The sequence below is a fragment of the Danio rerio genome, chromosome 1 (genome assembly GCF_052040795.2).
Source record: "Danio rerio strain M-AB ecotype USA chromosome 1, GRCz13ab, whole genome shotgun sequence".
Lineage (NCBI taxonomy): Eukaryota > Metazoa > Chordata > Actinopteri > Cypriniformes > Danionidae > Danio > Danio rerio.
In genome coordinates, this window is record NC_141021.1 from 39,193,173 (window position 1) to 39,220,000 (window position 26,828).

The window sequence follows — 26,828 nt, forward strand, 5'->3', positions numbered from 1 at the left end:
GAGCTCCACAGACTATTAAAATCAAATGGTCTATTGTTGCACAAACCTGTGCATCATTATCTATTGTAGATAAACCATTAATAACGATACTACCGTTTACAAACTACAGAGACACCATCAGTATTTTGGAGACATAGTATCGCAAATTTACCACAGTACCAGTAAAAGGTGCAACCCCCTGCATTGTTGTATAAAATTTTTGGTATTTAGTACATATTGTACTGTATGTATGTAAAGTTTGGTTACAAAGAAATAAATTAACATCATTACAAATAAAAGTAACTTTTTAAATAAATAATTGTTTGTATTAGATGCAGATAAGTTATACCAAAGTAATATAGTTAACAAGGTCTACAAACCTGCTTGTGATCAGTATTTTTTTTTTTCAAAACTAAATGCAATGACAATGTTGATTTCTTAGCTTTATTCCTTTTTTAGGAATCATTTTATGTTGATTACTTGTCAAATAACATTGTCTCAATATAATCAGTGTTGACACAATTTCGATGCTTAATTTCTGTGTAAAAAAAGTTCAAAAGGAAGAAATTACTCATACTAACCTTTCGCAATTATGTTAGAAATGGTTTTGTCACTTTTGATCAACTCAATGAATTTTTGCTTAAAAGATAAGAGTAATTGCATTTGGTACAATTGCATTGCACAAAACCCTCTTTTAAAAAAGGGTGTGTCTAAGCTATTTGCAAGCAGGTCTGTTTGGACAAGTATTCTTTCTAATTTACCCACAACGTCACATGGTTTGATGGATTGCATAAGCAAATTGGTTTCCTTTATGTGGAATCTTACTATTTTAGCAGAGCAAATATTTACCAGATTGCAGTTTATGGACACACACATTGTTTTCTTCTTGATTATTGAATTATTGAAAGATTATTGAATCTTTGACTTGATTTAGACACTAAGATTGATTGTGTTTTCATATGCATTTCTCCTTTACTCTTTCTGTGCAGATGCTGGCATTCTTTCAGACTGTATTTACCTTCTATCATCAGGGATACGAGTTGGCCAAAGACTTTGACCATTACAAAAAGGCACTCCAAATCAATATTCAAAATGTAAGTAAAAATGACTGTTTTACAAGGCAAAACAAACATTTCAATTGTTTTTTTTTTATTATTTGCTCAAAAAAAAAAAAAAAAAAAAAAAAAAAAAATATATATATATATATATATATATATATATATATATATATATATATATATATATATTAATATATACAATATATACATACATATTTTTACAACTACTTAATCAAAACAAATGCTGATTGATTTATCACCTTCATTCGGTTAACATTATTGGCTCACAGATTGACATGGTAAGAGAGTGGCGGAGACAGGATACAGCGGCATTTTGAGGGGGCCAAGGTTTCCAAGGGAAACTTTAAGGCCTTTGTTTGTATTGACCTTCCATTGTGTTTTACTTCTAAGCCGGAAGTTTGAAAGTCGACTTCCTCCCGCTGTCCTGTGTGATTGGACCACCTCACTGTCCACATTGGTGCTTTTTGTTTTGTTTTAAATCAGCTATAAATCAGTTGTGATGGTCAGGGTCAGAGTTCTGATGATTTATTGTTTAAAAAGATGTACCTTAGATTAGCATCTTTGATGGGATTTCCAAGAAATTTCCAAGATGGGGATTTACACTGCGTACAATATATGATCCTGGACCACAAAACCAGTCTTATTTAGCACAGGTGTTTTTGGCAAGAGTCACAAATACATTAAAGATGTGTCAAAAATATTATTATTTTTTATTTAATTCCAAAAATCAGAAAAAAAAGGTAAACATTATCTTCTATAAGTGTATTTTGTAAATTTCCTACTGTAAATATATGAAAACTCAGTTGTAAATCACTTAATATAGGTAAGTTAAAGGTTAATTTCTTAATATTTAGATTTTTTTTAACCCTCAGAATCCAAAGTTTTCAAATGGTTTTTTCTCAGCTAATATAAACACGTACCGGCCATTTTATTAGGCACACCTTTTCAACTACTACTTAATGCAGATTTTCTAATCAGCCAGTTGGCAGCAACTCAGTGCATTTAGTCATGTAGACATAATCAAGATGATCTGCTGCAGCTCAAACTAAGCATCAGAATGGGGAAGAAAGGTGATTTAAGTGACTTTGAATATGGCATGGTTGTTGGTGCAAGACGGGCTGATCTGAGTGTTTCAGAAACTGCTGATCTACTGGGATTTTCATGCACAACCATCTCTAGAATTAACAGAGAACGGTCCAGAGGTCAGAGGAGAATGGCCAGACTTGTTCGAGCTTAAAGAAAGGCAAAAGTAACTCAAATGACCACTCGTTACAGTCAGCTAAGAACAGAAAACTGAGGCTACAATTTGCCCAGTCTCAGCAAAATTGGCCAACAGAAGATTAGAAAAACATTGCCAGGTCTGAGTCTCAATTTCTGCTGCGACATTCGGATTATTCGGTGTAATAATGTGAGGAATATTTTCTTGACACACTTTGGACCCATTAGTACTAATTGAGCAGCATGACAACAGCCACAGCCTATCTGAGTATTGTTACTGACCATGTCTATCACTTAATGACCACAGTGTGCCCATCTTCTTAAGGCTACTTCTAGCAGGAGAACACTCCATATCATAAAGCGCAAATCATCTCAGACTGGTTTCTTGAGCATGACAATGAGTGCACTGTACTCAAATGGCCTCCACAGTCACAAGATCTCAATTTAATAGAGAGCCTTTAGGATGTGGTGGAACAGGAAATTTCCATAATGGATGTGCAGCTGACAAATCTGCATCAACTGCGTGATGCTATCATGTCAATATGGACCAAAATCTATAAGGAATATTCCCACTACTTTGTTGAATCTATGCCATGAAGGATTAAGGCTGTTCTGAAGGCAAAAGCGGGTACTAGTAAGGTGTACCTAATAAAGTGGACGGTGAGTGTAGCTAATACATAATATAATAAATAATTCCATCTCAGATAAATAGTAACCCATATTAACAAATCAAACATCAATGAAAAGCATTTTTATTCAACTTTTAAGTGATGTATAAATCTAAATGTAAAAAAATGGCCTGTTTTTGTGGTCCTCGTTTTATTAAATTCTCTGTTTAGCAAACCCTCACAGAAACTGTAAAGCTTTGTTCTCCTTTTATGTTATTTTATTTTGATGCATCTATTTGCAGACACGGAATCGTTTTGAGGGCACGCGCTCCGAGGTGTTCGAGTTAATGAAGAGAATCAAAGAGTCGCCACAGGATTATAGACAGACGAGCCCTATCAGCAGCGAGGGCTATCTTTATGTCCAGGAGAAACGTACGCTGGTTCACTTTCATGATAGGACTCTGTAGGAGGCCTATTACCTTCTGCTGACTTCTGCTGTCATATCTTAGCTACATTGTTAGTTTAATTCTTGCCATTTCTGCAGGACCTCCACCTTTCGGATCCAGCTGGGTGAAACGGTATTCCACATTTGTCAAAGAACAGAAGATTCTACATATGAAGACGTTTGACCAGAGATCAGGAGGGAAGCTTGTAAGGGATCATCACATTGCACGTTTTATAAAAATGTCAATTTATAGCTAATTCTTCATTCATGTTATTATTCTGCTTTATCTTTTTCAGGGTGAGACCGAGTCTGTTACACTTAAATCTTGTGTTCGCAAAACCACAGATGCTCTCGACAGACGGTTCTGCCTAGACATTGAGATCACAGATCGGTATGTTGGGTAGATGGTCAAGGGGATTCTGAGTTTCTGGATGAGCCTGTGTTATTCTGCCATTATTATTTTTGGTTAGCATACCTTGGAATGTCATGACTGACCAATCAGAATTGAGTATTTCAGACAGCCATTTAATAAATCATGATCATGAACATGCACAGTATTGATATCATTAGCGCTTCAACATTTTAAAAATATTCAGATTGTTGGATTAACAGTGGTTGTTCATCACAGCACCAAATGTTTGTTGACTTGATAGGTGATTTATTTTCAAGCATTAACATTTTCACTTTAATTTGGCATGCAACACTAAACATTCAATGGCTATTTACTGGCTTTTTGTTAATTTAATTGAAGTCAGTAATAATGACTGCAATGCATAGTAAATATGCTCTTAGCAACTAAACCCTGATGAACTTTGTGCTATCAGTTGAAACTAAGGCTCTAAAAAAAGAGGTCCAAAAACATAGCTGAGCATGTGCGTCTCTCTTTATCTACATTTTGTTTTCTTAATTATTCTCAGTATTGCTTATTTTTCAAAATATTTAATGAAAGCGATGGCAGTCCATCCATTTCATGCGATGGATGGATAGATAGATGAATAGAAAGATAGATAGATAGAAAGAAAGAAAGAAAGAAAGAAAGAAAGAAAGAAAGAAAGAAAGAAAGAAAGAAAGAAAGAAAACAAGAAACATCACAAGAACTTCATCATTGTTAAAAGCTATGAGCTTAACTTAATAAAAAAACAAGAAAGAAAAAATAACAGTACTGTAAATCCTTCTGTTGCTCCTGAGTTTGAGATGACTGAGATTCATTGGTTTCAAATGTGAGAGAATAAGGAAAATCAAAATATTGTGATCATCCAGGATACACAAGGAGTTCTCATTAATCAAAACCAAAGCTGACCCGGGCAGAGTGTATGATGAACGTTTATCATGTTCGTCTTGAGGCTGGTTAGTGGAATCTTTCGAGCATCACATCAGCACATCAGAATGTTTCCAAATTAGGAGGGGATTCATTCTCAATGAAAATATGCTTCTATGATCCAGCGTAATTTCAGGTGAAAAAAGATATGCAGGGTTCATGTCCTTTTTGAAATTGATTTGACAGGTTCATTTAACAGCAATCAAGTAATAAAAATAAAACCAAAACAAATAGGCATTTAAAAAAAGGAATGTAATTTACCACAAAACCAATAATCTACAAAAAAAAAAAAAAAATAGTACTGTACAGTTTTTGTATTTTGTATTTTTAAATAATTTTGAGTGAGTGAGTCAGTGTTATTTTTTTCTCCCCCTAGACCGGGCACAGTGCTGACAGTCCAGGCACTCTCAGAAGATGACCACAAATTCTGGATGCATGCGATGGGAGGAAAAGAACCAGTGCGTCTATTTTTATTGCAACAAAGTCAAATTTAACATATACATTCATTTAAAGCAATTTCCCAGGGTCTGTTCTTCATACGTCCATTACTCAATTATTTGGACTTGACGATTTGACATGATCCAGGATCGTTTTGTTCTTCAAAAGTCATCCAAGAGTTGTTTTCATTGCAACAACATGACAACAGCTCAGTCTAACCTGGTCTGGAGCAGCAGCTTATTTTATAAACAGGATTAGATCTGGTCATTTCAAGCAAAGGTAATACTGAAAGTATGTACCAAATGCTGATGGTTTCTTACAGTAGTAACCTATAGGTTATATACACATTTACTATGAATTGTATGTAATTTTGCTCACATGGATAATTGAATATTATTCAGAGGATGTCATTATGCTGATGTGCTGTCAGCCAATCGTTGCATCTCAGATCAGTTCATCCAGACAGTTTAATCTGATGAACTTGTTTGAAGAACCAAATTAGCCAGAGACCAGTAATCATGATTAAAAGATATAGGATCTGCCGAATCATCTTAGATCATTTAATCGAGGTAAGAAGAATGGACCCCTGGCCTGAATAATAGTTTTAACAAACTATTTTTACATTGTTATTTTTTAATTTGTTTATAAACAAATAAATAATCCCAAAAGCTGCAATTTATTTAAGTTATTTATTTATTTTTATGTTCATTATTGTTTATTTATATTATGCTCATTTACAACAGTTTTCTGGTCTGAATAATAGTTAACACTACCAATTTTTACATTGTTACAAAATACTCTTTTCTGTTCATCAAACATACATAAATGAATGAATGAATGAATGAATGAATGAATAAATAAATAAATAAATAAATAAATAAATAAATAAATAAATAAATAAATAAATAAGATAAAAATCTGCAATTTATGTAAGTTTTAAATTTATTTATTTTTACTTTTTTTATTTAACATAAATGTTCACTTAAAACAGTTTAGTGACCAGAATAATAGTTAACACAACCAATTTTTAAATTGTAACAAAATACTCTTTTCTGTTCATCAAAACATAAATAAATAACCCACTGCATTTTCTTATGCTGAATGATTCATCACTCTCCTTATCCATCAACCAAAAAAAGGACTCTGTCAGTAGTTTTGACTGCTGCAAAAAGAAACTATCCTGAAACTATGGCTAAATCCATCTGCTCCAACTGATCTGTCCTGGAGGCTCTATCTACTAGATATTATTAGTCTGGAATAAACCACAGCCAAAATAAATGGAGCCAGTAAAAAAAAAAAACTGTACAGTTTTGGTCAAATATAAGAGAGACTGTATCATTTATGTTTCAAACTTGATTTTGTTCTTATTTTTTCAATATTGCTGTTTTTATTTTTATTTTACATATTTTGTTGGGTGGATCTCGGACTTTGTTAAAAATCAAAATGTTCAATAAAAAAAAATAATAAATAAATAAATAGGCTCAAAAGCTGCAGTTTATTTAAATAAGTTTTTATTCATTTATTTTTCATTTATTTATTTATTTATTATTATTTTTATTTTTTTTACTTAACATATGCTTATTTAAAACAGTTTCCTGGCCTGACTAATAGTTAACACCACAAATCTTTACATTGTTACAAAATACTCTTCTATGCATTAATTAATTAAAAACCTCAAAAGCTGCAGTTTTTATTTATTTTTTACTTTTTACATTTTTATAAAGTATTCTTTTCTATTCATCAAATTATAAATAAATAAATACACATTAATTAATTACATTTAATTTTTTATTTTTTTTCAATATTACATTTTATTATTTTACAGTATGTTTGATGAATGCAGCCTGGTGAGCATTAAAGACTTAAAAAGACACACATAGTCCCTAGCATTTTCAACAGTAGTTAACTGTAACGTGTTTAATGTTAAATAGTAGTCTCTTGTTTGGTTTATAAATTGTGCTCCGTTTGCTGTGGTGTTTCATGTGGGTCTGGTTTGTGTTTTCTGATGTTTATCTCTCTCATGCAGATGCAGTGTCTCAACCGGACACATTCAAGAGAAAGAGGAAGTAAGAGACCAAATTAACATCAAACTTCATAGTTTATGAGTAATGCTTATACGCATTCTAATGAAATATGTGTGTATTTCCGTAGTTGACGCACAGTTGGATGACGTGGGAATAAGCTTTGTGAAAAACTCAATAAATGCCATTGAAGCCAGAGGTAAGTCTTTGCTGTGAATATTAAATGTGAAAATAATATTTCAATTAAAGATAATAAACAGAAGCAAAATGTATCAGGCAGGATGTGTATTTTCTGTCAGCAAAGGAAGTCCCATTTGCACATGGTTTATTTAATGTAGTAACACCATGTTAACACTAGAGGGCAGAATTATCTAGCAGATTTTCTCAGCTAACGCTAAAAACATGTTGGGATTTGTTCAGGAGATATGTTGGTGCACTTCTGATTAGTTTGGTGCTTCAGCTGGAATGTGTGTGTGTATGGATTGCCAATCTAACACGGCAAAATAATGTGTTTGTTGTTACAGGTATTAATGATCAAGGTCTGTACAGAGTGGTCGGAGTCAGTTCAAAAGTACAGAAGCTTCTCAGTTTAATGATTGGTAAGTCGATCCTCATGTGGTTGCTTATAATTGTTGCTCAGATTTAGGTCATTTACTTTGAAAACTTGTCGAGTCTCATTGGCGTTCAGACATTCAGCTAGTCTGGTGTCTGTCCGAGTGTCCTTTTGTCCTGTCCTTTCCGTGACACCTGACTCCATTACAGCAGGCAGGCAATCAGATTTCCGGACTCTCTCTCTCTCTCTCTCTCTCTCTCTCTCTCTCTCTCTCTCTCTCTCTCTCTCTCTCTCTCTCTCTCTCTCTCTCTCTCTCTCTCTCTCTCTCTCTCTCTCTCTATCTCTATCTCTATCTCTCTCTCTCTCTCTCACACGCACACAATTCAATTCAAACTTGATGACAAATGTTGTGGCAAACCATTTGTAATGATTATATAAAATCGAACATATTACAATACATAACATAGTTGTAATGAAAAACTAATAATAATAATACTAATGAAATACAACAACAATACTACAACTACTTCTACTACTACTAATAATATTAATACAATAATAATAATAATTATAATAATAATAATAATAATAATACATATTTAACAATCAACATTCTAGGATTAATTTATAAAAATCTAGAAGTGTGGACATTTAAGTTTGTGTGTGTGTGTGTGTATGTGTGTCTGTGAGCGAGTGGACATCACTGATGTTTTTATTGGCCTTTTTTCTGTTTTTGTGACACAACAATGATTTGTGGCACTAGTAGAATATCACACTGTTAACAAGGCAGTCTTCCACACAATTTTTTCATGTTGTTCCAACTCAAATTAAGTTAATTAGTTTTGAGAATATTAAGTGTATTGAACAATGAACAATTAAGAACAGCAACGGTTTACATTAGTAGTTAACTCTTTATCTACTAAGCATTAACTTGACTAGACGTTAGTAAGCAGTTTTTAAACACAGCTACAAATACTGCACTGTAAAACCCAAAAAGTTGAGGTAACCCAGACCATTTTAGGTCATTTAAGTCTAAAAACTAATCCTAATGAGTAATGTGAACTTAATACATTTGAGTAAAAGAAGCAATTTGAGCACAGTAAAACTATAACTGAGGAGAACTCAAACCAACTAATTGCTGAGGAAACCGATTGCTACAAACCATTTGAGTAAAAAAAAAAAAAAAAAAAAAACTAATCTGTATGAATACTGTGAACTTATTCCATCTAAGTTGAAGTAATGAGGTAATTAACTTATTATCTTCAACAATGAGTTCAAAACTGGGGTTAAAAAAGGGACTAAGCCAAGAATAAAATGAATGAATGAATGAAATAATGATAATAAAAAATGGTAAGTAAATGTTGACGTAATTTTGCGGTGAACTATCCCTTTAAATTTGTACAATTAGGAATTCGCTGTTTTATTAATCACACCCTTCCTAGATAAAAATATAAAAAGTATTGTTTCCTGCATTAGAACATTTTTTAAACCATTTTTGTCCACTTTGAGATTCACAAAAAAAGAAAATTCAGGGTTTATATATTTAACACAATCAATCTTCTAACTTAATATGTTATTGCGAGTTGCTATAATGCTTACTAAAATTATTATATTTATAAACTTGAATCTCTTCATTGCCAAGGAAATTTCATATTAAAGAGGTGGTCCAGAGTGTATTTTAAGGCTTATTTATGTTAAGAAATAAAGATACAAGATGCAAGATGCAAAAGATACAAGATGCATAAGATGCAAAGAAATGTGTGCTCATTCTTCAGTTGTAAAAAAAAATTAAATAAATAAAATCACGTAATTTTTTCTTTAAGCTTACTTTTATTATTTACCATTCTAAAGTTAGGACTATTTATGCTTTATGAATGCCTTATAAATGACAATTAAAGGCTCAGCTATCTAAACAGGAAGATAGAAAATAAATGGCTTTATTCATTTCTATTCATTTGAAGATACACAAATGAAACCATATTAAATGAAAAATAAATCTTTGCAATCTTACTAAAAATACAGTTGCTGTGCGGTTTAAACATCGCTAAATAACTTTGAAATGTTGTATCAGAATATATTGGTAAATTAATATATTGTTTAAGATTGCAAACATTTATAGTTCATTTGATACTGAGCTTTTAAAGTGATTTACAAAGCATAAACATTCTACACTTTAGGTCACAAAGCTGCATGAAGTTAAGTTAATAAAGCTTTTTTTAACATACAAAGTAATCATAACTGTATGCCAGATTAATAAGATATATAAATGTTGACTTGAATAGTTTTTTTAATCATTTACAAACTCATTATGAATGATTCTAAAAGCCACCAACCACTTTTAAATACAAATGGTTTGTAAATAATGCAATACGGAATTTAGTAATAAACAATTAAATAGTAAAAAACTATACAAATACAATAATTAAACATATAAATATGCTTATAAGTCAGGAATACAGCATTTGTATTTGTGTTTATAAACTGCTAACATCTTTTAATGTAGAGTTAATGCTTAACAGATAATGAATTAACTACTTGCTAATGCTTAATAGACGATTCATAGTGTTACCATAATTTTATTTTTAGTACATTTAGAATGTAAATAAATGAAACAAATGAAAAATAGGTATTTTAAAACCTTTCTTTCTTCCTATCTCTCTCTCTCTTTCATACTGTCACATTTCCATAATCCTATTTCACCTCCCCCAAAAACCCAACACACTCTGATCACCATCTCTCACACTATCATCATCATCATCATCATCATCATCATCATCTCATCTCTCTCTCTTACCAAGAGTTCTGTCCCATGCTTCTTTTGCTCTTTCTGTCGTTCTTTCTCGCTTTCACAACTACTTTCGCTCTCTCTCTCCTGCAGTCTTAGCATGAGCTGGTGTCTCTCTGCTCTGAATGCTAAACGCTGTGTCGAGTCGGCAGGCTGCCTGAGCCCCTGCTGCTACATGAACTCAGCCACTCCAGAGTCTAATAGCCATTAACACTCTATACGGGTCCACTGTCCTCATCTGAGAACAGCCTGCCTCACCATCCTCAAACCTGCCAAACCTCCAGAGCAGAACTCCATCTCATTTTCAAATTCAGACCACTGTCGTTCACATCCAGGCATTCTGTTCATTTCAAGGGATAGTTTGCACCAATATGTAACTGCTGTAATCATTTATTCACCCTTGTTTATTCCAGAATTATTGATACATTTCTTTGTAGATAATAATAATATTAATAATAATAATAATAATCTTCAAATTTGTACCATTGAGTTTTGTATTATTGTTTTTTACTCCCTCCAAAATGAAAATAAATGTTTTCTGCAGTAGAACATTAATCTAAATTTTTAAGCCATTTTTGGACCTTAATGGCTAAAAGCACTTTGATAGTTACAAAAGAAGAAAATTAAGCGTTTATATATTTAACCCAATCAAAATCTTACAACTAAATATGTTATTTTGACTTGCTATAATGCTAATTAAAATCAATATATTTATAAACTTCTATCACATTATTGCCAAGGAAATATCATATTAAAGGGGTGGTTCAGAATGTATTTTTAAAGCTTGGTAGGTGTTTATAAGATGCAATGTGTGGTCATGCTTAACCTGTAGAAAATCATGTTACTTTTTCACATATCTTACTTTGATTATATACAGCTACTCTAGCATATTTCCTAGTTCGTCTGAAGGCCCGCCCTAAAGAAACTCTGATTTGTCAGCTATCATAATGTGCTATGAATTGTGGACTGGCTCAGCATCACCAGAAAAAGCGTCATGCCCCTACAAGCACGCGCTTTGCCTCTGCTCTGTATATAGTCAGTGTAGCTGTATCAGTTTGACCCTAAATTATACAGAAAAGGAAGAGGACACCGCTGAACCTCATGACTGCTCTCTAAAATTAAATCTGAACAGCGCGTTTCATATATATTTAAAATAAACATGTGTAAGCTTCTTCTATGGTTGCAGCTGAAACATCTTCTCTGTGGAGTTTTTAGCCGAATCCAGCACTGAACTGGGAGAGATTCTGGAAGCTGTCCTTTGTCAAATGCTGGAGTTTTATATATATATATATATATATATATATATATATATATATATATATATATATATATATATATATATATATATTTTTAATTTTCTGGAACCTAATTAAAATTAAATTGTAAGCACTTCTCTCTTTGTGTCGCACAAACATAAAACAAGCTCTGTGAAAATAGCAGCATTTGGACGACATTTTTAATTGATTAGATTAATTTGCTTTAAAATTAAAGTGCCTCTGGCCACGCGCCATTACTGCGCGGGGTGTATGCACGTAACCTGAATCGTTTGGGATCTCACTAACCCAGATGTATTTTTTTGTTGTCTCCAAACTTTGTTCGCTATAGGCTTTGCTAAGCTAACTCTGTAAAAGCCAATGTCTCCCTTTGCATTAAACTTTGAGCGTCTTACATTCAGAGATGTTGTTTATGTCCACACAGCTACATTACACATGAACTAAAGTTTAAAATAAGATATCGTAGTGGACCACCCCTTTAATTTAATTGTAGATTGTTTTTTGAAGAACACTTAATAATGCAAAAAATATACATTTTATAAAATTACTAAAATGATTACTACATTTAAGAGGAAAATGTTAAATATAAAATACCGAAGGATCATCAATTCAAACTATGAGTAAAAAAATGTGTTTTAACAATACTAAATCACAGCTTTAAGGTCTACATAAATATGTTGTTGTAACTTGGAATAAAATACAAGCTAGCTGAAATTTGAATGTATAAAAATGTGTTATTAAACTATTTAAAAATGTTATATTTTTAATAACAATCATCTCACAAAACAATCTCTCAAAAAAATCTTACATTTTTGTCTAGTTTTAGCTTGTTTTGAAATAAAAAAGCTTGTTTTTGTACACTCTATTAACATTTCATATAAAAATAATAAAAGTAATTAATAATTAAATTACTACAATTAAGAAACATTTTAATTCAGAATTAAAAGTATTGCACCAATACTGAAATCACAGCTTTAAGGTCTATGCAGTTATGCAGATAGAGATAATGTAATGATTGAACAAAATTATATTAGTGTTCAGATCAGTCAGTTGCAAAGCTGTTTAATCATACCACTAAATTAAAAGCTTGCTTGCTGTATTTGTTTTCTTGACAGACTCTTTCTCACCAAAGTGACTCAGGAGAATGAGCATACATTATTTTGTATTGAGATGTCAGCAGAACCCAAATTGAGTGTTAAAATGAGCAGTCGCCTGTTAATAGGATATTTAGGGACTCTGTGCTCACTGGGACACTTGTTAAATACACAAGTAATTATTGTCATTTTAATAAAGCAGTTAATTTAGTCGCCATCTTACTGTTTTTATATATATATATATATATATATATATATATATATATATATATATATATATATATATATATATATATATATATATATATATATATATATATATATATATATACATATATATATATATATATATATATATATATATATATATATATATATATATATATATATATATATATATATTTTTTTTTTTTTTTTTTTTTTTTTTTTTTTACCAGTAGTTGTAGAACATGACCAGTCATTAACACTATTTGTTTATGTTCTCATTAAGGCATATTTGGCTAAACTTTAAGTAACTTTGAAATTACATTTTATCTAGCAGTTTGGGTTAGCAGACTGTGTGCTTAATATCTGCTAACACGTTATTTTGATTCTTCCACAACAGATATTCTGCATTTAGTGATTTTGTTAGTACTGTATATCGACCAACTAGCCAAAACCTGACATACTAAAATTTGATCAGTCTAAATGTCTAAAGGTAGCTACCAAAGTAAATATAATTGTTGTATAATATAAAAAATAATCACAATCAAATTAAAAAATGCTCTTGCAAACGTATCACAATTTATGAATCAGATTCAACTTTAATTAGAGATTGCTTACAAAAAGCATGAACAGAATGTTGATGAGAAAGTTTAGGTTCAGGAACTGAAAAATGGCTTGATAAGTTCTCAATTACATATTATACAACCCATATTAATGATAGAAATAAATACTTTTATTAATTTTAAGAAAGTATATTATTCATAGAAACTTGGGGAATTAATTGTTTAAACAAAAAAATATGTTTCTTGAGCACTTTTTATTTTAGATTTCTGAAAGATGTGACTATGAAGACTTATTAACTTGTAATGCTGTTTCACAGTTACTGAATGAATGAAGACTTCAAAAACACTTTAAACATAATTTATCTATATATTTTTCTATTTCTTACTGGCTGTCTGAGGATTGGTTTGAAGAGCAGAACTGTAACTGAGAGAATGTCAGTATCTTTTTCAGTCCCCTCTCTGCTCTTTATGCCATAAATGTGGATCTGCTTTATAGTGTAAACACACTTTGGTTTCTCAGTGGAGTGTTGAAAAGGTGCATCCCTGCTGTTATCACAGCCATGTTGGTCAGAGAGTTTAGAAAAGGTTGCAGCACTTGACTTGGAGAGAAATGTTTTCATTTTATTAGTCTATGACATTGTCTTTACTTTAAAGTGTTGCGTTTTTGATGTTTTAAAGGGATGGCAGTGTAAGTGAGACAATGAATAATGTGTGGGACAAATGATCAATAATGAAATAAAAATAAAAAAAAGCTGAGCTTTTGCTCAAATACGGTGAAATGTATAAAACAGCAAAGTAAAACACAATTAGTTTCTAACTTTCAGCCAGCACAGAGGATTGGTGGAGCTTATGGCTTCAGAAGAATGATTGGCAGGGAAATTAACCAATAAACACAGACTTAATTGCAGGGTAAGAATGGATACAACAGTGACAGGAGAGTGGAATAAACAAAACACTGAACACAAAAGTTTTTATTCCATTACATTTCAGTTACAACAAGTCCTTCCTTATTTCTGTAATTTGGAGATGTGGTCCAGTTCAAAGCAATGACTTTATCAGAGGTAATCAGTTAACAACTTAGTGATTCAGATGATCAATAAGGCAAGAATGATTCTTGGAGATTCTCAGAGCTTGGAGAAAAGATTTTGTAAATGGTGAGTTTTAGGATATAGTCAAGTGGATATTTTCTTCTTTAGCTAGTACTGTACAAATGGGATGGGCTTTTATTTAAAGTGCACCCATTTTACCCCTTTTACAAGATCTAAGATTAGACTTTAGTGTCTCCATTATATTTCTGCAAAGTTTCAACTCAAAATGCCCATCAGATTATTTATTATACATTGCTGAAAATGTCCATTTTGGGTTTAGAGGAAAGTGTAGCTGTTTTTGTAGCCTATGCCTTCAAATGCAAACAAGCTGGTTCTTATCACCCTCCATTCCCACACACAAGTCTGCTTCTCCTGCATTATGTTAGATAAACAGCAGTCAGTGACCGACAGTGACGCAGATAAAGCAGAGATCCAGTTTATTAGTCACATATGCTAGGTAAGTTTATCTGATGTATTTGTAGTGGAGTCGATTCAAGCCTTTCTGAATTGATGAGTCACACACAAATGCCATTACAAAGTTAACAGTACACAACAAACATAACACAATTCTTAATATGTGTGATGTCCACTATATTTGTCCACTGAGATTTAAACATTTTGTGTTTGTTTATTTTTCAGACCCCCTAGTTTTTCATGATTTTTTATTTTGTTTTTGCGAATAAAATGACTGATTTTGTGGTGGTAAAATTAGAAATTTGTATTTTGTATTTGTAAATTTTGTGATATATAATATAAATATAAACATAAAAATATATTATATACCTTATTTACCATATTAGTTAGACAACTATGTTAGGTGTGCAATCTGACACAATAGCAATGACACAAATTATAAATACAAAGCTTCTTTATTTTTGTCTCTTGTCAAGAAGAGATCTAAAACAAATCTAAAGCGGTAGGGATTAAGCCAAGAAAGGTTGAATAACTCTTCTTTTTTTTCCACAAACATACTTTTTCTCTCTCTCAGATTTCACTCCCCAGAGCATATGAAATCATGTACCTCACACATAGGAAATGCGTTAGGACTTCCCCTACAGTTATACACCTAAAACACGGATTTTCGTAAAACTCATCACTGGGAACCATTTTCTCTTCTTAACTGCAGGGAAAGAGTTTTGTGCCTTACTGTAAGCTGTCTAATCCCATCTTTGCGTTGACTTCATATGTAAATCACTTCATCTGCATCTGTTTACTGCATTGGCTGCTTCCAAAAATTAAGAATTTTGCAGAAATTTGTGACTTTTTGTTGATTTTGCTTTGGATTCAATGATCGCAAAATCATGAAAAATTAAGGGGTCTAATTATTATAAACTAGGCTATATGATTTTACTTTATTTTTAATTATCACAAACTATGGAGCCCTGAAAAAAATCACCTCTATGGAGGAAAAAAAAAAAGTGTGAATAGATTGTAGAAGTGTTTGCATCTATTATACATTTTGTTGGCATGCATTTTTGTTCGCAAATCTGAATGCAGTTTGGAAATTTATGGGTGCAGTTTAATCTGTGGTCATTGTATGTTACAACTGAAGGAACCGTCTAAGGATATATGAGTTTGGTTTATAAATTGAGGGGACAAACTGCAAAACCATCTCAACAGATATTTTGTTGTTATTTTTATTGTTTATTTTACTTTTTGTTTTGTTATGTTTATTTTATTTTCTTTTGAGGTCGCTTCCTGGGCTCTATACCTCTCAGTGTGACAAATTTTGGTTAAAAATCAGTAAATAAAAAAAAGAAAAAAACATTTTCATCAGTTAGTAATTTTCACTTTTACCTTAACAACATTGAACAAATCCTGCACGTTTGTCATTTTACTGAAGTAAAATTGAAAAGTAGTTCTTACACTGAAGCCATATTTTATAAGTGGATCTGCACTTTTACTCGAGTACTGATGTGTGTGCTACGTCAAGCACTGCCGACCGCCATTAGACTTGTGGTTTTAAGCCAAGGAAAATTTCTCTGCTTTTTCAAATAGCACAAAATGGTTCAAGCAGCCTCTCAGTTTTGATTGAGAATGAATTGACTTAAATGACTACAATGTTGTACATACGTGACCTTAGACTTTGTCTGCAGTGCTCTATAAAAGCTTTCTCGCTTATTACCATGGTAACAGCAAGCCAGACACAGAGGTGATTGTCAGTGCCTCGGCTGAATTCTTCAAAAGTGCCAAAGCCTGGAGCTCCAAACTCAAAGCAGATCATTTTACACTTTGCACATTTACATACACGTTGATCATAGTAGGAAAGTGCTATAGTTACAACACTGTGTGGAAGAGAAATACAACTGAATAAAGAAGTTCTCCAGATGTTTTTTTTATTATTATTCTCCTCAGCTTGACCTCAAACCTTTCTTTGCTTTTCTCTCTTTACTTTTTCACGTTGCACTTCATTTTTATGGAACGTTCTGTTAAGCTCCTAATAAAGTGACATTAAACTGTAGGTTACACTTAAGTGTTTGTTACATCAGAATTTTACATTTGTTCATCAAGATTAATATTATTCAACTACATGCACTAGCTAGGATTATGGCTTGTGTTAGACTTATTAGTTTTTATGTACACATACAAACCATTTAAGGAAAACGATTGCAACAAACAATTTAAATTCAAAAACTAATCCTAATGAGTACTGTGAACTTAATCCATTTGAGTAAATGAAGCAATCTGAGCACAGAAAAAATCCACCAACTGAAAAGAACTCAAACCAACTGAGTAATGTAAAACCCAATAAGTTAAGTCAACTCAAACCATTTGAGGAAACCGATTGCAACAAACCATTTGAGTTAAATTGAGTAATTACACAGTACTCATAAAGATTAGTTTTTTTAAGTTGAATAAATTAGGGATTTAATCAACGCATTACCTTCAACACTGAGTTCAAAACTCTTTTCAAATGATTAGAATCAACTTTACATTTTTATTTTTAACTACACTTATTTCATTTGACAAAGTTGACTGTTGGGTTTTACAGTGTATTATTCCTACATGGTATCGGCTACATTTAACAATGCATATATATATATATATATATATATATATATATATATATATATGCACATCAACTTTTTTGTTTTAATGAATGTCCCTGTAAGAAAACAATGTAAATAATTGGAAATCAGCCGACCGCAATATTTAAACCTTTGGTAACAACTTTGGTCGGAACCAAAGTTTACAGGAGTGTGTTCTCTGGAATCCTTTCAAGCGCTGGGCTTCAACATTCCAATTGTTTTTCTACCATAAAGTTGACTTGATTTTAACCCTCCTTGATGGCCACACCAGTGAAAACACCATAGGCTCACTTTGGAAATAAATGATTTCCAGCTGCTTTGATCTTGTCGCCTGTGAACGCACAGTAAAGAGTACACTTAAATAAAGAGTTGAAAGTTTTATGATATGGTCAACATTTATTTCTGCTATTTTAACTCCCTTTTATGTGCTAATAGTACTTTTAAATGTTAGTGCATTTTGAAAAGTACATTGTCAGTAAGATTACAATAAATGCTATTATATATAAATGTATACAGATGTTTGATAAATAAATAATAATTAAATAAATGCTAATCAGCTCAACTGGTCTTAACATTGATGGTGTTAAATGTTTCTTGAGCATAAGATCAGCATGTTAGATTGATTTCGAAGAATGTTGTTAAATATATGGCTTTGTTATTAATAAAGGAATATTTGTTTTAAATTTGCAAAATACTTTTTAAAATATTAACAATATTGCAGTTTTTACTTTCTTGTCAAATGAATAAAGGCCTAGTTAACTTTTTTTTAACAGTGTCTTTATTCTGTTTCAAACTGTTATGTATATTTTTACAATACAATGAATCTTTAAAAAACATGTTTAACCATTTTAATGCTTATCATGTCAAAATGTATTTGAATAATTAACTTTGCAAATTGTAACCAACACAAATTGGTGTCATTTATACCACGACTACAGATTTCTCCCTATAAGACCAAATTAACTTTTTTTACAGCATTTTTGAACTGATTATTATTATTATTATTATTATTAATATTATTATTATTTACTTTTTTTATAGATGAGAAGAGCAGTGACATCGATTTATCAGCCAATGAGGACTGGGATGTCAAAACTATCACCAGTGCTTTAAAACTTTACCTGAGGTGAGTTTCTACTTTAATTATATCTACATTTTCAGATAATAAACACAAAAACCTTGTGTCCCCAAATTTTATTATTAAAAAATATATAGAAATAAAATAAAATAAAAATAATGATAAATGTTTACAGTTGTTTTCCAGTTCTGGATTGCGTCTGGAAGGGCATTTGCTGAGTAAAACATATGTTGGAATAATTGGTGGTTCATTCCACTGTGCCGACCCCTGATTTATAAGGGACTATACTGAAAAAAAAAATGAATGAATAAATGTTAACTGTTAAATGTGTCATGGGGAAATATGCTTTTTAAATGATTTGTCAGATTCACAGTGGGACATTCCTTCCAGTGTCATGTAATTAATTAATTCAACATTCAATTAATTTTCTGATTGATGCGGTGCAATAAAGTAGCAGACGGCAGATTTTATAGGAGGGCATCATTTTTGTCTTTGTACTCCACTACAAGTATGAATGATGTTGGTTTGCTGGGCTCATTTTGGGCTAACGTTGCCGGGACGGGTGCCAGACACTGAGCGAATGTACCTTCAGATGAACTTGGTCCTGAACAGTGTGTATGTGCGTTTGTGTGCTCGTCTAATTTCTTGCCGTGATCAGCCACATTAATCATAGTGTTGTGTATATAATAATGCCCAATAAAGCCAATAAATCTCTCCCCCTCTGTTTCTCTCAAGGAGCCTTCCAGAGCCTCTAATGACATACGAGCTGTATAAGGAGTTCATCGTCCCTGCAAGTAAGGTCTTTGTCCTTGCTTTGACAATAATCAAGCAATACCCAAAACGAATCAATTATTTGACAAATGCTGTAAACCTAGAAAATGTGCATGTCTCTGGGAAAAGAGTGCATGATTTGGGGAAGTCTAAAGGGGGTTAATGCTTTCAGAAAAGTGTGGCTGAATTTAATTTAGTAAAGGAATTTAGAAAAATAACTTTTCAGCCAGAAAATATAAACTCACCGGCCACTTTATTAGGTACACATGTCCAACTGCTTGTAACGCAAATTTCGAATCAGCCGATCACACGGCAGCGACTCAATGCATTTAGGCATGTAGACATGGTTGAGAATCTTCAGCAATTTAAACCAAACATCAGAATGGGGAAGCAAGGTGATTTAAGTGACTTTGAATGGTTGTTGGTGCCATATGGGCTGGTCTGAGTGTTTCAGAAACTGATTATCTACTACGATTTTCATGCACAACCATTTTTAGGGTTTACAGAGAATGGTCCGAACAAGAGAAAATATTCAGTGAGCGGCAGTTCTGTGGGCACAAATGCCATGTTGATGCCAAATTACCACTCGTTACAATCAAGGTCTGCAGAAGGGCATCTCTGAACACACAACTCGTCCAACTTTGAGGCCGATGGACTACAGCAGCAGAAGACCAAACCAGGTGCCACTCTTGTCAGCTGAGAACAAGAAACTGAGGCTACAATCTGCACTGGCTCACCAAAATTAGACATTAGAAGTTTGTAAAAACGTTGCCTAGTCTGAGTCTCTATTTCTGCTGCGACATTTGGATTGATATGGTCAGAATTTGGCGTTGACAAAATGAAAGCATGGATACATCCTGCCTTTTATCAACGATTGGGAGCCCATCATGATGGTTAAGGGCCGAGAGGGAATTTACCCAGGACACTGTGGTTACAACCCTTCTCTTTACGAGAAGTGCCATGGGATTCTAATTACCACAGAGAGTCAGGACCTTGGTTTATTGTCTCTTCCGAAAGACTGTAATGGTGTGGAGGGTATTTTCTTGGCACACTTTGGGCTCATTAGTACCAAATGAGCATTGTGTCAACGCCACAGCCTACCTGAGTATTGTTGCTGATCATGTCCATCCCTTTATGACCACAGAGTACCCATCTTCTGATGGCTACTTCCAGCAGGATAACGCACCATGTCATAAAGCGCAAATCATCTCAACCTAACTTCTTGAACATGACAATAAGTTCACAGTACTAAAATGGCCTTCACAGTAACTGGACTCAATCCAATAGAGCATTTTTGGTATGTGGTGGAACAGAATATTGGCATTATGAATGTGCAGCTGACAAATCTGGAGCAACTGCATGATGGAATTTTCCAGTACCTTGTTGAATATATGCCATGAAGGATTAAGGCAGTTCTGAAAACAAAATGGGACCAACACAGTACAAGTAGGGTGTACCTTATAAAATGGCCGGTGAGTGTAGGTGTTGGTTAAAGCTGTAAGATAGTGGCTGGCCTATTAATATTCCATGTGCAACGACAGAATAATTAAGTAATTATTTAGTGGGCATATGCAGAAGTGCTTTAGGTTTTCTTACTTAATATTTTTGTCTTTGTTTCCTGTCCAAATATATACAACTTCTTAATTCAAGAACCATTTACTATAAAAGTCAAAAGTATTGTCTTGTATTGAGAAATAATGAGTGAAAATAAAAACAAGCAAAATGATCTGCCTGTGGGTTTGAAATTATTGAAATTGAAATTGTTTTTTTTTTTTCACTTTGAAATGAGATAATTTTGATTTCTCCATTGGCGGATTATTATAATAAGATGAAATACAGTAATTAGAGAATTTTGCTTGCCTCATTGGCAGTTTATTTTAAGGGTAAATATACTTTATTTTGACATATCTGAAAACAGACCATTTTTTTTGCTAGAAAAAGCTTCTTGATATAAGATTTATATATATATATATATATATATATATATATATATATATATATATATATATATATATATATATATATATATATATATATATATATATATATATTTGGACTAGAAACAGACTTTTAAATTAATAAAAGCCTTTTTTGCAGTATACACCACACCAGTCAATATAGATAGTCCTCACAAATTCAAAATTTCTCAATGATTTGCATGTCTTCGGTCTATTTGAATTCAACACAATTCCAAATTATTTTTTATATTATTATTAATATTATAAATATATAATTCTATACAGTGGCTGTAGAAAATCATCATACACCTTTGAAATAATTACTTTACTGGTCATACAGCCAGAAATCAAATCACATTCCAAATAACTTTTCTGACCTTTGAAATGTTTTTGTAGCCATTTTTTAACCTTTCCTACCTTTCTACTGCATTGTCCCAAAGGTCTTTTGAAAACAGGGTGTAATGTGAGTAAAGGTATAGATTTTTAATGGGTATGATGATTGTTTTTAATAGGCACTGTCTATTATATCATCAATAATGACTGATAAAGGGGTGCACTGTCACCAGTGAAATTACTTGTCTTGCATGTCCCAGTTTTTTTTGTTGTCAGTTTGAGCTAAGAAAATCTTTTTTTTTTTTTTTTTAAGTTTAGATTATTATTATATGAGTTTACACAAGATGTCTTATCGGACACACAAGACCTACTCATAAACATTTATTAAAAGTAGAAGAATGTCAATATTGCAACAGAAACCAAACTGTTAAACACATACTTGTGGAATGTTTTATGTTTAATGTTATCAAACGTTTTTATGTGGAGAGACTTTAAAGGAAATATTTTTGCATCCTTGAAAAATGGTAATTTTTATTTTTATTTTTTTTAATCAAAAGTAAACCTTAAAAAAAATGTTTTAGATGTTTACATTATGAATAATTTATTGCAGCTTTTTATTATTGTATATTTTTATTGTTATAGACAAATGGTTTTTATAAAATGTTGATCTATGTTGGTTTTGCATCGAAATATAAAAAAAAAAACACACAAAAAACTCCCTGTCAGTTTGAGCTAAACCAACAGAACCAAGGATAAATTGTAACCCTGTTTATCGCTGATTTTGAAACATATGTCTGTCTTATTGTAAAAGAAAATATATAAAGTCTTATCTCTGCAGTGTTTCATAATGTCTTCTAAAACATTTTTTTGTTATTTTTCATATCTACTTAGAGAGCGCTAGTCCAGAATCCAGAGTTCAGGCCATACACTGTCTGGTTCATAAACTGCCAGAGAAGAACAGATTAGTGCTCAGTCTGGTTACCAAGCATCTCGCCAAGTGAGTGGAAACAGTTTTTTTTTTTCTCTCCCTCTCTCTGTACACATTTTCTTGATGTACATTCTCTCTTTTCCTTCTCCAGCCTTTTATATCTGTCGTCCGTCAGCCACATTTCTCTCATTACTTCCAGCTTTCTCTCTCTCTCTCTCTCTTGCATGCTTCCCATCAGTACACAAACACACACCCCTCTTACAGGCAGCACCAGTAGAGATGTCCGTAGGCTACATCTGTTGCCGAGCAACTGAGCAAACAGGCAGACAAGAGACTGAGCAAAGAGACAACTCCACACGGACTTTCATACTCTCCAAGCTGCTATGTAGATATACAGTAAAACTTTTTTGTTTGTTTTATTGTCGTACACCGATCTTAATTGTGATCAATGATTCTGATTACTTTTTTGAACAAGCAAATTTGCAAATCTGGTAAACTAGATTTGTAATTTAAGCTATATTACATTTAAGATGTAAAGTAAAAACTAAATGATTTGACATGGACATAATGGTTTGGTATGGACGTTTACTGGTGGTTACTGTAAAAAGGGTGTGTGTGTGTGTGTGTGTGTTGGTGTACTGGTGTTAAACATGCAGGAAAGGAAGAAAGCATAATTTAGCTTTGTAAAATGCATTCATTCATTTTCTTTTCGGATTCATCCTTTTCTTAATCTGGGGTTGCCACAGCGCAATGTACCGCCAACTTTTTCAGCATATGTTTTATGCAGCGGATGCCCTTTCAGCTGTAATCCATCACTTGGAAACATCCCTACACACTCATTCATACACATACACTACAGACAATTTAGCTTACCCAATTCACCTTTACCACATATCTTTGGACTTTGAAAACCAGAGCACCCAGAGGAAACCGATGCGAATACGGGGAGAACATGCAAACTCCACACAGAAATGCTAAATGACCCAGCCGGGGCTCGAACCAGCGACATTCTTGCTGTGAGGCGATTGTTCTACCCACTGCGTCACTGCGCTGCCTTCACAGAATTATCAAAGTAATAAAAGAAGAAAGGTCAACATTTATTAGATTTCCATATGGCATCTGTGCTGTTTGTGGCCTCTGTTAATGCTTCTTTTGCACACTTTGTCCTATAAAATCATGGCAGTTCAGATTGTATGCAAATCCAGGACCGAGATCAGCTGATTTTACGGGTGCATTTCCAACCTCTTTTGTTTGGTACAATTCAAACTTAAACTCAAGTTCGTTTCCCACTTTGGTGGAGATATTTTGTCAATAGAGCAATGGCATTCTGGCGTGTTCCAAACAAACAGACCGAGACACAGCTGAAGAGGTGGTTTGTTTAAGGTATAAATATGATCCATATCTACATATCTATTTGCATTTCCTGTTTATGGCAAATGACAACCTGTATATTGTTCACATCTATTTGCATATTCCTGATTATTAATAGCAACCTGTACAGTATGTTAATCTATTTGTAAATCTAAATTTTATATTAAATAGCTAATGCAAATGTGCATGTTCATAGTACATTCAGTGGTCGAATTGTTAAAAAAAAAAAAAATTGAATGCAAGGGGGGTGGTATGGGTGGGTGTGTGCAGTTTTTGTGGTGTCCTGTAGCTACACACACACAATGATAACAAAATAGATCTAAATGCATTGTACATTTGAGAAAATGCTTTTTAAATAACCACTGACCATTAACAATCTTAAGCATGTCATTTTTAAGAAAATCATTCATTCATTAATTCATTCATTCATTCATTCAATTATTCATTTTCTTTTCGGCTTAGTCCCTTTATTAATCTGGTGTCGCCATGGCGGAATGAACCACAAACTTATCCAGCACTTGTTTACACACACACTCATACACCATGGTCAATGTTAGCATACCCAGTTTACCTGTATCAAATGTCTTTGGACTTGTGGGGGACACCGGAGCATCCAGAGGAAACCCACTCGAAAATCATGAAAGTAAAAGTCACAATTAATTAATTGACAATGTAAGTTTGTGACTAACAGCAACTGTTTCATTGACTAAATATAAATGTGCTTTTTTATTTACAACATTGTTTTCCTTATATGGCCCAACTACATGTGCTGTCTAATATAAACTGAAACAATAGCAGGAAGAATCTCTCAATCAGATTAAATCTACAAAATTCCTCTTAACACAACAAAGATGGCAAAGGAAAAAAGCAAAGTTAGCATTTAGATGAATATGCTGTTTATTTATAAATTGACTGTTTAACAAGGCATAGCAGTGTTTCCAGGATTTTTTCCAGCTGTGGCGGCAGGCGATTTATGTAACGTTTATGTAACGAGCATGTCTCCAACATTTATTAGATTTGCTAGGAATATTTATGAATGTCTCTAATAGACCAACAGAGCGATATTAATGCATCCTGAAGTAAAGTGAAACGGCTATACGTCGTGTTTGCTGTCATCACGCATCTGTCAGTCAGTCAGCACATAACCTATAACCTTGAAGGGTTAAAAAAATGACGCACAGCACTACAACAGTTACAGAAAAGTTTGCGCTTTTATAATTCACTTACCTTTTAATACATTTTGGTGCGATTATCACCCGGTATTAAAAAAAATGTAATATTTTGAATGAGAAGCTGTAATGTAGCCATGGTGGGATGAATTTTGGCATGGCGCCCTGCTATGGAAGAATGAATGTATACCATGCATAGGAGGTGGCATGAATGCAATGAAATTATTAATAAAAGTGTCATGAGATTTGAAGCTAAAACCGCCAGTAGGTGGAGTCAAGTCTTTGGACAACAGTTCTAAAAATGCATCACATCATTTCCGTTCTGATTTTGGGGATAATAATAACGGTTCATTTTAGAAACAGGGAACCTAAAATCTGCTGTAACTTGGATATATTAACAGCAAAACTTGGGTCGGAAATTAGCATAAATGGAGAATTTTAATATTTAATTTGCATACGTTTTACAATACACACACTGTTGTTAATGTAAAGGGGATGGTAAGAGGGGAGATGCTGGTTTTACAAAGCGGTTTCTTTTTGTCATTTTTTTTCAATAAGGGGGTTGCTATACACCCCCCCCCCCCGACATCACCTCTCGATTTAAACACTGTGTGTCCATCTGTAAATATTACCCATAGTCTTATATTGCACTTCTATTGCATATCTACTCATATCTTGCACTTGTTGGTCTTGCACTCCTTGTTAGACCTAAACTACATTACGTTGGCTCATACTTGTACATGTGTGATGAATGACAATAGAGTTGAATCTAATCTAATTTAAAGATCTGACCTTCATCTGACATTAGCAGAAAGTCCTGCTTCTTTTGAGTTATCAAGATCTCGTAGTTTGAGTTGTGCACTTGTGGCATCTGCTGTTCCCAAGCAATAATCAGCCAATAATGAACAGCCACTGATAAACAGCAGTCTGTGCCCCAGCTCTAGCCCTCATACTAGTTTTATTTATGGGTAAAATTTGGCGTTTCTGTGTTTTGGCAATTTGTCTGATGTAACAAGTCTACGGTTATAACTGAAATGTTTATAATACACAATTCAAGACCGCATTGCTCTCTATAAACAGCCGACTTAAAAATTTCTGGTTCACCAGCAAAAAGGGAAGAGCAAAAGTGAACAAAAATAAATAAATAAACAGCAACAGTTTGTTTGGTCCAGACCAAAGAAAGTGAATCAATGAACCTCTAAGTGCACCCTACGAAAATGAAGATAAATAAAAAATGGTTGATTTACCACTTAGAGCAACACAAAAAAAAAACAACAACAACGCCTGTTTCTGATTTCTGTTCTGTCAATGGGTGTGCCTCTCCCCTTTTTTCCTGTCCCTCTCCTTTCCATTTCACAACTGCCCACTTAGAGAAGAGTTATGCAACTGATTTCTGTTGGAGATTAGATGGGGTAAGAGATTTGCAAAAAAATGTTTGCTATCATTACAAGGCTTTATACTTCAGGCCTTGCATTTTTATATAATGTGAATGTAAGCAAATTGAAGATAAGCTCATAATCTCAC

General features: G+C 32.9%; 1 protein-coding gene across 3 annotated transcripts in view; it reads left to right on the top strand.

Annotated features, from left to right (window-relative positions):
• The window catches only part of arhgap10 (Rho GTPase activating protein 10), a 125,421-nt gene that overhangs the window by 53,065 nt on the left and 45,528 nt on the right, over positions 1-26,828 (top strand). For all 3 annotated transcript variants that reach the window (XR_015475930.1, XR_015475929.1, NM_001045250.1), the window contains 11 exon segments: positions 969-1,073; positions 3,187-3,316; positions 3,429-3,535; positions 3,626-3,720; positions 5,024-5,105; positions 7,112-7,151; positions 7,237-7,305; positions 7,631-7,705; positions 18,738-18,822; positions 19,510-19,568; positions 22,728-22,833. Coding sequence is in view for 1 of the 3 variants with exons in the window: in NM_001045250.1 (NP_001038715.1) it covers positions 969-1,073; positions 3,187-3,316; positions 3,429-3,535; positions 3,626-3,720; positions 5,024-5,105; positions 7,112-7,151; positions 7,237-7,305; positions 7,631-7,705; positions 18,738-18,822; positions 19,510-19,568; positions 22,728-22,833 (953 nt within the window). In the remaining 2 variants the exon portion in view is untranslated.